Below are 14,431 nucleotides of genomic sequence, written 5' to 3'. Positions count from 1 at the left end.
ATTAAAAAAATAAATCAACCGTGAGAAATGTTCAATAGAGAAAATAAAAGTGGCAACTAGCTCGTATTGTATTTACCCATTTTGGCAGATGGTGAATTGATTTGTTTATTGCAAAAGTCTTTGTGAAGTTATTCTGCAAGGTGGCTCAAATGTTTTTATCATTCATAAATATTTCTCTGAAATGGAAAAGAAAATTTGTTTCTGTCATTAAGATTACACAAAGCTCTAATGAACACACACATTTTTCGTGAGAGTTTAACACAACTGCACACATGTTGTCCACTTACTAGAAGGGACTGTGTACTTTTGGTAAGATATGGCTTTGGAACACCTGGGAACAGAGATATGATTTGGCCTGTTTATAAAAGCGGACAAGAGTTCCCTTCAGCGCCACACTTGCAGCCACTATCTGATGATGATGGTGATGCTGGGAGTTTTCATCTCTGTTGCCCTCATCCTGGGGACAGCAAATGCAGCTTCTGTAAGTTATGATATGAATTCAATTAAAGATTTGTATTTAATAGGTTTATAGTCAATTTGGGGATTTAAAGAGTTCATATCCATATTTAAAAATAAGAAAAACTTTGACTTTTTATACTATGCAGACATGAATTATTAAATGCTTGAGAGTTATGTATATGTTTAACTTATTATGCTTTACAGTTAGTGTTGTAGTTTTGTTTAATAATGAAGTTATTGTGAAGTATTATATTAAAGGCACAATATGTAAGATTTTTGGATTAAATATCCCAAAACCACTAGAACAGTGTTATATATTTTGTTGACTTGTGTAGGCTACTTACATTATCCCATATATTTCCAAGAATGTTTAAATCCAGAGAAATAAGTCATTTTAATCAGGACATGGACCGTGTCCATGCGTCGCCTATCAATGACATCACACCCGCATTACCCTCAATTTCCTGTTTTATTATGTAGAAACCATGGAAACACCAAAGACGCTTTAATATATTATGCGTTTTATTAGACAGGTGAGCAACTGTTTGGATACAATCATTGACAGAAAACGAATCATTGTTATATAGCTCAACATAGTTAGTCTTAACGTTTAAATCTCGTTTTCTTGATTTACCGCGAGTACCATGTTTTACCATGCCTAATATTGATCTAGCTTACTGCAGTGTGCAACAAGTGTCTCATAGTAGCCGCATAGCAGCAAACGCAGAGTAGCATTATAACGTAACTTTCAACACACTCAATAATAATATAATAAAACAGTGCTGTGTTACCACACATACGCATGACTGGAAAAAGAGGAAGTGGTCATCTGCGGCATAATAAAAGCTCCACTGCTCTCGAGCCGTGTGTCGCGCTTGTCTCTTTTTAGCAATCGCTCCAAAAGCCTCGTACCGCTCCAGCGGCTTTTCAGCCCCGTCCTGCTTCATACTACAGTAAAGTTAATAAATCTTTAATACATTAGCTCATCCATGAACGTGATTTCTGCCCGAGTCCCATCGGATTCTTTTCCTCCGGCTGTAGAGGTAAAGACAATGACTCCCATGATTCCGTGAAATCACGGCGTCATCAAGCTAAGCCTTTTTTTTAAATAAGCGACCTCTAGCGGCGAGAATTACACATTGTGCCTTTAATAAAGAAGAAATAATACTAAGTCTTATTATGAATCTTTTAATTAAAATGATATCTATTTTAACTTTAATAAGTAGCCCCTAAGGAGAAAGTAAAAACTTTACTTCTCCAAGAGAAATTCTGCATTTGGAATGTAGTTTCGCGGGCAAAAGTAAAAGTTTTAGTAGAGAACAAAAATGCAGGATATCTAAACCTGACACTGTGGCAGGAAGTGGCTAAAATGCTCAAAATACTATATGCTGCAATTTCTAGTCAATTTAATTGTGAACATGTTGCAGCTGGGAACTGTGTACACGGAGGGAGGGATGGTACAGGGAAAGAGTCGTAGTGTTGGACTCTTCCGCTATATGGACGTGTTCAAGGGAATTCCTTTCGCTGCTCCACCTGGCAGATTGGCGAAGCCGGTTCCTCACCCAGGCTGGGATGGTGTGTATCCCTGTCTGTCGTGCAAGCTTGTCCAGACCTTTTTAGGCACTGATTATTAGGCCTAGCTAGGGTCTAAAATAAGTGAGTGAGTGTATTAACAGTGTACTCTTGCTGACTCTACCTGCACAGGCGTCCTGAAAGCCACTGAGTACGGAAATAGGTGTATGCAGCTCAATATTCTTGGTAAAGATGTCCTGGGCACTGAGGACTGTCTCTACTTGAACATCTGGGTCCCTCAGGGACGTTCTGGTAACGCAAACCTGTTCTAAATCACAAGACAAAAAAAGTATGTTAAAGGGATCATTTACCAAAAAAATGAAAATCCTGTTATCATTTACTCACCTCTCATGTCATTCCAAACCTGTATGACTTCCGTGAAACATTTTTGTTCATACAATGAAAGTCAATGGGGTCCAATGTTGTTTTGCAGTGTTTGATGGGAAAACTTTGACAGAATTTTCATTTTTGATGAACTAGCCCTTTGAGAATAACATTTTAACAAATATGTCTGGCTTAAATCTCCTTTTTGCAGTGTCTACCAATTTGCCTGTTATGGTGTGGATCTATGGTGGTGCCTTCCTGATGGGTGGTGGGATGGGTGCAAACTTCTTGAACAACTACCTTTATGATGGACAGGAGATTGCAGACAGAGGAAATGTCATCGTGGTGACGTTCAACTACCGTGTCGGAGCCCTCGGATTCCTCAGCAGCGGAGATGCTGACGCACCTGGTAAATTTCATATGAATATAAGTCATACAAATATGATACATCACGGTAGGGAAAAAATATGCAGCCCAAAGGGGAAAAGATTTCTCGGTGGGAACGCAACTGTTTTGTAAGTGCATACTAACTGTTTTTGGATAGAACGTAAAATAACAGGGTTTTTTTATCTTATCAAAATTACAAAGCCCCTAAAGGGGCATGGTGATTAAAAAAAATGAGATGGGAGGAAAAATTATTTGTTAATGTTCTTGTGTTCTCTTGGAAAAGTTTTGTGTTAGTCCAGAGAAACTTTGCGTTCACTTGCAAAATGTTTGCGTTCCCCGTATAAACTTTGTGTTTGAATTCAAACATTTTTGGGATGGTAAAAAGTGTTTAGGTGCTTCGTTCCTTTGCAAAACTTCTTTGCGAGCGAACATAAATTTATTGGAGGAACACAAAAGATTTGTAAAGGAAAGGAGCACCTAAAGGGGAATGGCGGTAAAAAAAAAATATGAACATTTGAGAGAGAATGCAAAAGCATTATAATTTTTCCTCCCATCTCATATTTTTTCATCACTATGTCCATTTAGGGACTCCGTAGTGAACTTTGCATTGGCTTGCGAAACTTTTGCTATCTCTCGCAAATGTATTGTATTCTACGGAGCCCCTAAAGGGACATGGAGGTGGAAAGAAATATGAGATGGGAGGAAAAATAATAAGTCAATGCTTTTGTGTTCTCCCGAGAAATTTTGCATTCGCTCGCAAAACCTTTTGAGCTCTTTGCGAGCGAATGCAAAGTTTCACGGTGGAACGCAAAAGTTTTTGCGAGGGAACTCAAAGTTTCTTTGAGAAACGCAAAGGTTTTGCGAGATAACGCGAAAGCTTTGGCAAATAATTTCCTTCACCATGTCACTTTAGAGGCTCCGTAGCATTCCCTCGAAAAACTTTGCAAAGTTTCTCAGGGGAATGCGAAAGGTTCATGAACAAAAGCAAAGTTTCTTGGGAACACACATGTTTTGCAAGAGAACACAAAAGCATAACTCATTTTTCCCATCACTATGCTCCGTAGACTTGTTAACTTGACACCACTGTATAGACATTGTATATGTATGTATATGTATGGGTTGATTAATTGATTATAGTATTTAAATGATGATCTGAGCATGTCCTGGTCGATAGGAAACTATGGCCTGTGGGATCAGCACGCCGCTATCGCTTGGGTACACAGGAACATCAGAGCTTTCGGTGGCAATCCAGACAACATCACTCTCTTTGGCGAGTCAGCAGGTGGAGCCAGCGTAAACTTCCAGGTGCTACATAAAAAACAAAAAAACATTTTGCTTGCAGGCTTATGTATTTTTTGAATACATTTTAATGAGTGGGTGTACATGTGTGGGTCTGGCTATGTTTGCTAGGACGAGGTCATTTTTGAAAATGTCTCCACAATATTGCAAACTGTTAAATTGGCTAGATAATGTAATCTAATGGCAACAGATTTGCGTGAGGGCTTGGTTTATTATCGGAATGAAAACCATAAGAGGTCCTCTGTAATAAAGGTTGAAGGTTCTAAGGTCTGTTGTGTCCCATCCTGCACAGATTCTTTCCCCTAAAAACAAGGGCCTGGTCCGCAGAGCTATCTCACAGAGTGGTGTTGCTCTCTGTCCCTGGGCCGTCAACAGAAATCCACGACAATCTGCTGAGAAGGTAAGCATCATCTTCATGAATGTCCCACATTGCTGAATACTGTTATAAAACAGATCTAGTGCATTGTGTACAGTACTAGCATTTGATATACACTGGTCCCAAAATCCTCAGGGGTTTGTATACTCTCATTCCCAACCAATTGTTTATTAAGTGAAGTCACCTGTTCTGTTTCATATACAGACTGGCATTTCAATGATTTTGGTTTGTTAATAATTAATGAATAGATATCACAACAAAGTTTTTGTGTGCACCTTTAGATCGCAAAGAAGGTAGGATGTCCCACTGATAGTGGGATGGTGGCTTGTCTGAGGATGACAGATCCAAAGAAAGTTACTCTTGCTGGGAATGTGGACTTAAGTACATCTGCTAGTGGTAAGAACATTCAGAGTGGCTGCTTGTGTTTTAGCCCTTTACATGCTTTCTATAGCAATAGTTGAACCAAAATTAAGATTCAGTCATCTTTTACTCACTCTCATGTCGTTCCAAATCTGCATGGCTAGTTCTTTTACTGGGGATACCAGTGAACAAGTCAGTGTATAAAAGTCATGCAGGTTTGCGTAAAGGCAAAAGATCAAATCTGACAATCTTTTCCAGATCCCATTGTGAACAAACTGGCTCTGTCCCCCGTCATCGATGGTGACTTCATCCCCGGTGAGCCTGAAACCCTTTTCCAAAATGCTGCTGACATTGACTACATCGCTGGAGTCAATGACATGGACGGCCACATCTTTGCTACCGTTGACGTCCCCTCTATCAACAATGCTCTGGCGTCCACCCCTGTGTAAGTGTGCTTTTAAACGGTAGTACATACAGCATGTTTTACTGTATGAGAATATACACATTCAAAAATGACAATCTTTGTTTTCTGGAAAAACAGTGATGTAAGCTAAAGGCAACTGACCTTTCAACAAAGAGACAAACTGATGTGTCCTATGCAGAAAAACTGCACCTGTCTAGTCGTTTCATGGGACCTTTAATAATCCAGACAACGGCATAATTAAAAAAAAATGCTTTTGATTTATAACAGGGCAGATGTCAGGGCTCTCTCGATTTCCCTGTCTCAAGCTAGAGGACAAGACGCTGGTGTCGCAACTTATCAGGAGTACACAGTCAATTGGGGTAGTAACCCTAGTGATAAGGATATTAAGAAAACAATTGTGGACATTGAGACGGACTACATCTTCCTGGTGCCAACCCAAGCGGCCCTGTACCTCCACACTGACCATGCCAAGTAAGCTGACTTCATCTTCTTATTTATTGAACTCTAAAGTGTGAACTGAATAGTAAAAACCTTAAAACAACCTTTTTTCTCCATTAGAACTGCACGAACCTACTCCTACCTGTTCACCGAGCCCTCTCGCATACCTATCTTTCCACTCTGGATGGGTGCCGATCACGCTGACGACCTGCAGTATGTGTTTGGGAAGCCGTTCGAGACTCCTTTAGGCTACTTTCCTCGCCATCGTGACGTCTCCAAATACATGATTGCCTACTGGACCAATTTTGCTCAAACTGGGTATATAAACACAAAAATACTTACAATATTAAAATACTTCATGTTATTCCACTTTAATGTGTAGAGGCAACTATAAACATTAAAATATATATAATATAAGAGTATAGTACAAGGCTTATCTATAGTTGTGCAATTCCATGGTGCCAATATTGAAAATTGGAGAAATACTATTATATATATATTTTTTTTTTTCCATTTCATTTTAATTTCCGTTATAGTTTTAGTAATTTTTACAGAGCCTAAAAAAAAATAGATGAATAAATTTTGGATTAGAAAATTATTTTAAAACTTTTGCGTTCCCCGGAGAAACTTTGCGATCGCTCGCAAAGATTTGGCGTTCTTTCGCTAATCTTTTGCGTTCCCTCACAACACTTTTGTGTTTCCCCCGAAAGTTTTAGTTCTCTTTTTTTTTAAATGTCTGTATACTTCAGGGGTGTCCAAACCTGCTCCTGGAGGTCCACTGTCCTGTAGAGTTTAGTTCCAACCCCAATTAAACACACCTGAACCAGCTAATCAAAGGCAGAATAAAAAAACTTCCAGGCAGGTGTGTTGAGGCAATTTGGAGCTAAACTCTGCAGGACAGCGGCCCTCCAGGAGCAGGTCTGGACATCCCTGGAATAGTTTTTATTAATATTTATTTCAGTTTTAGTTTGTTATTTTAATAGATCAAGTTAAACTAAATGAAATATATTTTTTTATATATTAACATTTGTAAGTAACAATAATATTGTTTAATGGTTTTAGTTTTAGTTAAGTATTAATAACCCTTGTGCCACTTGTAGTGCATAATGATGTGGTGCTAAAATGTCTCTTTCTCTCTCCCTCACAGTGACCCTAACAAAGGTGAGTCCAGTGTTCCTGTAGCCTGGCCCGAGTTCGCCGGCGCTGGCCACAAGTACATAGACATCAACAACAACATGAACAGGAATAGTGTGAAGCAGATGTTGAGAACTCGCATGGTTTACTACTGGACTACCGTCTTTGCCGGCTACCCTTCTGTCCAGAAGAGCTGAGCACTGCTAACCTGACTACAGAATCATTTAGCAGTTAATATCATACTAAGATAAATGCAATAAACAAAATATATGATGATCAAAACCAGTTTTTCTTTATTTATTTGCCATAAGAATGCTGTTTGGTGCTCCAGTTAGATGAGACAAAGTTTACTAAAGACAACATTTTCTATCAGTTAACATAATTTCAAAGATTCATAGATAACTCGAGAAATGTTCCACTACATCACGTGTCAAACTCCACTACTGGATGGCCACTGTCTTGCAGAGTTTAGCTCCAACCAGCTCCAAAACACCTGCCTGGAAGTTTCTAGCATTGGGAGATACAAGGGGCCATGGCTCTACCATTGGAAAAAAGCATAATAGTTAACTTAGATCATGTATGCCTTGATATCCAATCACATTACAGCCTGAACGTCATTGAATTTTGTTCAGAGTTGTGCTCTGCATGACAGTGGCCCTCCAGGAAAAGTTTGATACCCTTGCACCACATTAATACAGTTATCTAGCAATATTGTCTGTTCCTCTAGCATGGTCACATAACCCATAACACTGCAATAACACCATTAGATAGAACAAACATTGGTGCTATCTTGAATTAGGCAGGATTTCACAGGAAAACCACAACCAACTGGAACAAAACATGGAGAAAGAATATATATAGTGTGATACATGTAGGCAGAAAACCTGAGCTGATATTGTTTAACAAGCAGATAATGGAGCTGTAAACCATAAAAGAGTTACAAACGCATGGATCTCAATGAATGAAATATTCAATTTAAACAATCTTTATTTATATACATTCTATAATTTGTTAAGAACAAAATTATGTCACAACAGTCAATGGACACCAAAATCATCAACACACTGAGGGCTGGATTCAAAATCACACCAAAACTCAATGTAAAAAACTGAAGTTACAGGCTGTTCCAACTTGCATTAAGTTAATTTACAGTAACTCATGCAAGTCAACTCATGCACTCACGGCAACATCTGGGCAAGCTCCTGATGAGATGGCAGATGGTGTCCTGGGGGATCTCCTCCCAGACCTGGATCAGGGCATCAGTGAGCTCCTGGACAGTCTGTGGTGCTACTTGGTGGCTTCGAATGCTCCATAATGTCCCAGAGATGCTCATTTGGATTTAGGTCTGGGGAATGTGATGGCCAGCCAATGGCAACAATGCCTTCGTCATCTAAAAACTGCCTACACACTCTAGCCACATGAGGCCGGGCATTATCATGCACCAGGAGAAACCCAGGGCCCAATGCACCAGCATAAGGTCTGACAATGGCTCTGAGGATTTCATCCCTGTACCTAACAGTGGTAAGGGAACCATTGGCTAGCACGTGGTACCCAGACCATTACTGACCCATCGCCAAACCGGTCTCCCGGTATCTCCTCCATGCTCTTGAAACTGTGCTGGGAGACACACCAAACCTCCTTGCGACGGCACATATGGATGTGCAATCCTGGAGGAGCAGGACTGCCTGTGCAACCTCATTGGGTTGAAGGTAATGCCTTATGCTACAGACAAGGACCCTAACAAAACTAAAGACAAATCAGTCAGGAAGAATAAGGAGAGAACAATGGTCTATGGCCACCACCTGTAGTAAGTAGTGTTGCACGATTAATCATTTCGATGATTAATCGAATTATTAAGCGATTATATGACGCAAAATGCTGTGATTTCATGAAATAAATAAATGCATGTGTGGACATGACAACCCATTCTCTCTGAGAGCTGTTTGCACATTTTCTACACCGCTAATAAAAAGAGGACCAGTAATTTTCGGTTTAGGCTAAATTCAAACAATAGCGTTGTAAATGTGACGTGACAGATCGTGGTCGTAAACCGAACATCTCTTACTCTTCACGTTTTGAAACTTTTTGTCAGGGATGAATGCAGCCCAGGTCAGATAATTTGTGTTCTCGTTTTTGTCTTCAAAACGAAAATTTTTGTTTTCTTCACACTTTGTTCTAATGCATCAAATGAAAACACAATAAAACGAAAAATAAAACATTTTTGTAAACATTAGCTACCATTTGTACAGTTAAGTTCTCAAACTATTTAGAGTATCGTACCCCTTTTAACATCCTTCTGTGTACCCCCTCTCTGCAGTCACACCTTTTTCAGCAAGGGGCAATATTTGCCCCCTTAAATAGATTTTCCAGTGCATTTTTTACCTTTCCAAATTCCTTTATAATATAAATGACGCTTTAAATAAATAAAAAATTCAATAGAGAAATATGCAATGATTGTAAAAAATGAAGTGATGCTTTTAAATATTAAATTAAAACCGCCATTAGGTGGCGGCAAGTTACTGTCTTTATGAGTGAGTCACAGAGTCATTCATTCATTCAGTAATGAAGCAAGTGGCTGTAATTATGAATGAATCATTGATGCATTGACTCTCACAATTTGTTCAAAGCCGGATATGTTTTTGTATCAAAGAGAGTTTAAATCTTAAATCGATCTCTATGCACAGTCTGTGTCTATATTTGTTCTTCATGCTAGTAAGTGCTAAATCCCCAATTTTACAAAGGTAGGCTACATGGCCGAGAACGGCAGTAGGCTATAGCGCGATTAGCAAAAGCAGCATTGTTGAGTGAATGCAGTTTGTTTTGACTACAAAAGATGAGGTAATTTGATCGGATGTCATGTATTTAAAGCATTTTACCTGCTAGAAATACATGCTCAGTTTTAATGTTATTTTAAGGTTGGGTAGAATTAAATGAATGCAAAACTCAGCATTTTGTTTGTGTACCCCTTTCTGTCACCTCACGTACCCCCAGGGATAGGGGAGAGCGGGGCACAACCTAACGCGGGGCTAGTTGTAACACCCTTGTTTTAAATACTTCCACACATGCTAGCATGACGAAACTTAGTGTATTTACTAGATGCCATATCAACACTCTATAGAGACAAAATTATGCCAAAATCGAATCTTTGGAAGATACCAAAGTCTCCGGCACGGACACCAATGTCTCTGGAATGGACACCACCGTCTCCGGCACAGACACCAACGTCTCCGGCACGTCTCCACCATCTCTGGAAAGGACACCACCGTCTCCGGAAAGGACACCACTGTCTACAAGATGCCCAGACTTCCCTCTCCCCAAACACTTCCTCCAGCTCTTCCGGGGGGACACCGAGGTGCTCCAAGGCCAGCCGGGAGACATAATCCCTCCAGCGTGTCCTAGGTCTTCCCCGGGGTCTCCTCCCGGTGGGACATACCTGGAACACCTTCCTGGGATGGCGTCCAGGAGGCATCCGGAACAGATGCCTGAGCCACCTCAGCTGGCCCCTCTCAATGTGGAGGATCAGTGGTTCTACTCTGAGCTCCTCCCGAGTGACAGAGCTCATCACCCTCTCTATAAGGGATCGCCCAGCCACCCTGCAGAGAATGCTCATTTCGGCCACCTGTATCTGGGATCTTGTTCTTTCGGTCATGGCCTCACCGAACTCCTCCCAGACCCGATTTTTTGCCTCCACAACCACCCGGGCTGCAGTCCGCTTGGCCTGCCGGTACCCCTCAGCTGTCTCAGGAGTCCCACAAGCCAGCCAGGCCCGATAGGACTTCTTCTTCAGCTTGACGGCATCTTGCCGCCTCGACAGGCACCGGAGACCTTACGGCCACAGCTCCAAGCGGCCGCGTCGAAAAATGGAGGTGGAGAACATGGTCCACTCGGACTTAATATCTCCAGACTCCCTCGGAATCCAGTCGAAGCCCCGCCGGAGGTGGAAGTTGAAGATCTCTCTGACAGGGGACTCGGCCAAACGTTCCCAACAGACCCTCACAGTACGTTTGGGTCTGCCGAGTCTGTCCAGCTTCCTCCCCCGCCATCGGATACAACTCACCACCAGATGGTGATCAGTTGACAGCTCCGCCCCTCTCTTCACCCGAGTGTGCGAGACATACGGCCGGAGGTCGGATGAAACGACTACAAAGTCGATCATCGACCTCCGGCCTAGGGTGTCCTGGTGCCACATGCACTAATGGACACCCTTATGCTTGAACATGGTGTTCGTTATGGACAAGCTGTAACTAGCACAGAAGTCCAATAACAGAACACCGCTCGGGATCAGGTCCGGGGGGCCGTTCCACCCAATCATGCACCTCCAGGTGTCACTGTCGCTGCCCACATGGGTGTTGAAGTCCACCAGTAGAACGACGGAGTGCCCAGTCGGAGCTCTTTCCAGCACCCCTCCCAGAGACTCCAAGATGGCCGGGTACTCTGCACTGCCGTTCGGCCCATAGGCGCACACGACAGTGAGAGACCTATCCCCGACCCGAAGGCGCAGGGAAGCGACCCTCCGGGGTGAATTCCAACACATGGCGGCCAAGCTGGTGGGCTATAAGCAAACCCACACCAGCCCGCCACCTCTTACCATGGGCAACTCCAGAGTGGTAAAGAGTCCATATGCCCATGCCGTGCGTGGAGGTGATCCCGACAATCTCTAGTCGGTACCTCTCAACCTCACATACAATCTCAGCTCCTTCCCCGCCAGCGAGGTGACGTTCCACGTCCTTAGAGCTAGTTTCCGTGTCCAGGGATCCACTTTGCACCGGCTTACAGTCCCTCCTGCCGGCGGTGAGCCCACGGGAGGGTGGCCCCACGTCGCTCCTTCGGGCTGAGCCCGGCCGGGTCCCATGGGGGGAGGCCCGGCCACCAGGCGCTCGCATATGAGCCCCAACCCCGGGCCTGGCTCCAGGGTGGGGCCCCGGATGCGCCATGCCGGGCGACGTCACGTTTTTGATTCTTTTATAAAGGGTTTATGAACCGCTCTTAGTCTGACCCGTCACCTAGGACCTGTTTGCCTTGGGAGACTCTACCAGGGGCATATAACCCCAGACAACATAGCTCCTAAGATCATTCGGGTACTCAAATCCCTCCACCACGGTAAGGTGGCAGTTCAAGGAGAGGGTATTATTATACAACTATACTACTATTTTGAGAGCAGATATTGACAAATCTAATACCCACTGGCATGGTTTTAAAGCTATTTCTTATCCATTTTTCCTAAATACCTCACATTCGAATGCCCGTGTCTGTGTGTGTGTGGGCTGACAGTTGCTGTTTTAGCCAGAGCAAGTGGATATTGCAGTGGAGTTAAAAGTCAAAGGTAAAGTAGGCTAATGTCAAATTTACATAATTGTGGTTGTGATTTATTTCTGTTATAGTTGTTTCAGTCAGGACCACTTCGCCAAGTATGGATAAATAGATTTATTGCGATAATATAGCATACAGTTAGTCTTGGCGGTATGGATCTGTTCTGGGCAAAACTCCCACGCCTGTCCCTGCAGCTATGCCTGGACAGAAGGCAAGAAGGCAGAAGAGCAGCAAGGCAAACCCCCCATGGGGTACAGAACAGAACCAGTATATGCATGATTACAATTCTCAATTACATGAGTTGAAATGAGCAATTACATGTGAAATACAATATATAATAAAAATTTGCCAAGATTACACTGTAAAGAAAACAAGTGATCAGAAAGATGAAGGTTTGTTAGGAGGAGTTGGGGTTGGAGGAGGGAGTTAAGATGCGAGCAGCAAGCTATGAGGGAAATGCTGAAGGAGTGTGAGATTTAAGTGTGCCGCTGAGATAGATGTCGACACCGGATTGGACCACGTCATGAACAGCTGGCTAACAGCTGATGCGGGCTTGGCTGACGTGGCCTGCCTGAACTAACGCGATGCTTGATCTTCAGCCATTTTTATGTTTGAATTTACATTGTGAAAAACAAGGTTGTGTTCCATATTGTGGTATGGTTCCACTGTAGTGAAAATACAATTACAGATATCAAGAATTATAATTTTTACTAGTTGAGATTCAACTGTTGATATCAAGAATTAGCATTTTAACTAGTGAAAATAGTATTACAGATATCTAGAAATGTAATTTTTACAATTAAGAATAGCTATGGTCATGAGTTTATGAATATTAATGAGAACTAGATTTCCCATACTCCTCTTTTAGTGCCAGTATAGGCCAAAAATGGAGGAAGAACTCTTGCGTCATCAGAACAGGGTGTTAAACGCACCACCGTTTCCGTTAGTCTTTAGTTAATAGTAAATATACACAAATGAACAATAAGTGTGTTGAAAGATACAGTACAATTTACCGAAATGTTATGCCTCATACATAATATTGATCAATCAGTGTTTTTCAACCGCGGAAAGAGGTCAATAAAACAGCTGGAGAACAATATGTCACATAATGTTACATTTACCCCAGGAAAGCCATTTGATGATAGCACATTAGTTGGCTAATTATATATAGAGAAAGGAGTATTTTGCTAAATTTGTGCACTATATTAAATATTTATTATATTTTTACTTATATCATTAAAATATTGTAACGCTGTTGTCATAGCCAAGTAAAAAACACATTATATTTATTTTTAGTTGTTATTTTTAACCTTTAATAACTATACCAGCTGACAGGGCTCTCTGTATGTTTATAGCATTAGGTGAGATTTTTTTTTTTTTCTTGAGAAAAATTAATGATCTACTGTATATTTATCCAAATTAATTGATATTGAATCAAGATCGGAATCAAATCACAAGATTTGAATTAAAATTGTGAAATTGGTGTCAAGCAATAATAAAACCAGTAGCCTACCAGTCATTGTACCATGTAAATATTGTAACAAGTTGTCAATAAACTTAACAAAATTCTGTTACCAGTTTATACAAAGCATATGTTGCATCATGCTTAAATGTCCCTGTTTGTCTGGACAGACTGTTCAAAATATCTTATTTTCATGAGCATACAAATGTTCTTATTTATAGTTCCATTTATTTTATACTATTGTACTATTGAGGCAATAACAAGTTTGCAGTAATGCAAAGATGTCATTATGTAATTTAGTAAAAAATATTATTTTAATTTGAAAACACTGTGCATTTAGTTGTTGTCGCTAGTTTGAGTACACATTTCAGCGTTATCAGTAATCTGTGTCTGCATTTTCCGTGAGAACCAAGCAAGCTGACTCATGAAATCGTTTGTTTATCGTAATCACATATCGCAATCGCAATATTGACCTCAATAATCGCAATATGACATTTTCCCCAAATCATGCAGCCCTAAAAGCAAGTGAAACTGATTCGCAATCACTTATGCTTCCTAACTGGACAAATTTAAGTGACTTACTGTGACAATTAAGTGTTCCCTTCATTTTTTGGAGCAGTATATAGCGCTATATAAATAGAGGTTTGAAGCAAAAGCACCAATAAAGTACCATTAATGTAGTCCATGCAACTTGTGTACTATTTTCAAGTCTTTTAAATTCATACAATGGATTTGAATGAGAAACAGACTGAAATTCAAGTTAACTTTTTTTAGGTGAGCTATTCATATAATGTTGTTATGTGCATGGATTATAAATTTGCATGCAAATTTTCCTGCAAAATTGGGGTTCAAAGTGAGGTTCACTTGTAATGGCAATTCCTATGAA

General features: G+C 41.0%; 1 protein-coding gene across 1 annotated transcript; it reads left to right on the top strand.

Moving 5' to 3' along the window:
* The first annotated feature begins 375 nt into the window (after positions 1 to 375).
* LOC311276949 (bile salt-activated lipase-like) lies at positions 376 to 7,055 on the top strand. Its single transcript, XM_084387011.1, has 11 exons — positions 376 to 481; positions 1,887 to 2,034; positions 2,164 to 2,283; positions 2,567 to 2,764; positions 3,917 to 4,047; positions 4,334 to 4,441; positions 4,699 to 4,813; positions 5,036 to 5,222; positions 5,469 to 5,672; positions 5,760 to 5,957; positions 6,787 to 7,055. The coding sequence occupies exons 1-11, from the start codon at positions 413 to 415 to the stop codon at positions 6,968 to 6,970; spliced, it is 1,662 nt and encodes a 553-aa protein (XP_084243137.1). The 5' UTR covers positions 376 to 412; the 3' UTR covers positions 6,971 to 7,055.
* Positions 7,056 to 14,431: the final 7,376 nt, after the last annotated feature.

Source organism: Rutilus rutilus, assembly GCF_951802725.1.
Source record: "Rutilus rutilus genome assembly, chromosome: 18".
In the NCBI taxonomy this organism is placed as follows: Eukaryota; Metazoa; Chordata; class Actinopteri; order Cypriniformes; family Leuciscidae; genus Rutilus; species Rutilus rutilus.
The sequence above is the reverse complement of the archived record's forward strand: the minus strand, read 5'-3'. Positions and strand labels throughout refer to the sequence as shown.

What these genes read in the sequence shown, in the direction of transcription:
- LOC311276949 (XM_084387011.1), top strand. Translation starts at nt 413, where the DNA reads ATGATGATGGTGATGCTGGGAGTTTTCATCTCTGTTGCCCTCATCCTG. An exon ending in GGACAGCAAATGCAGCTTCT is followed by an intron (nt 482 to 1,886) that starts GTAAGTTATGAT and finishes AACATGTTGCAG; the next exon opens with CTGGGAACTGTGTACACGGA. An exon ending in ACCAATTTTGCTCAAACTGG is followed by an intron (nt 5,958 to 6,786) that starts GTATATAAACAC and finishes TCTCCCTCACAG; the next exon opens with TGACCCTAACAAAGGTGAGT.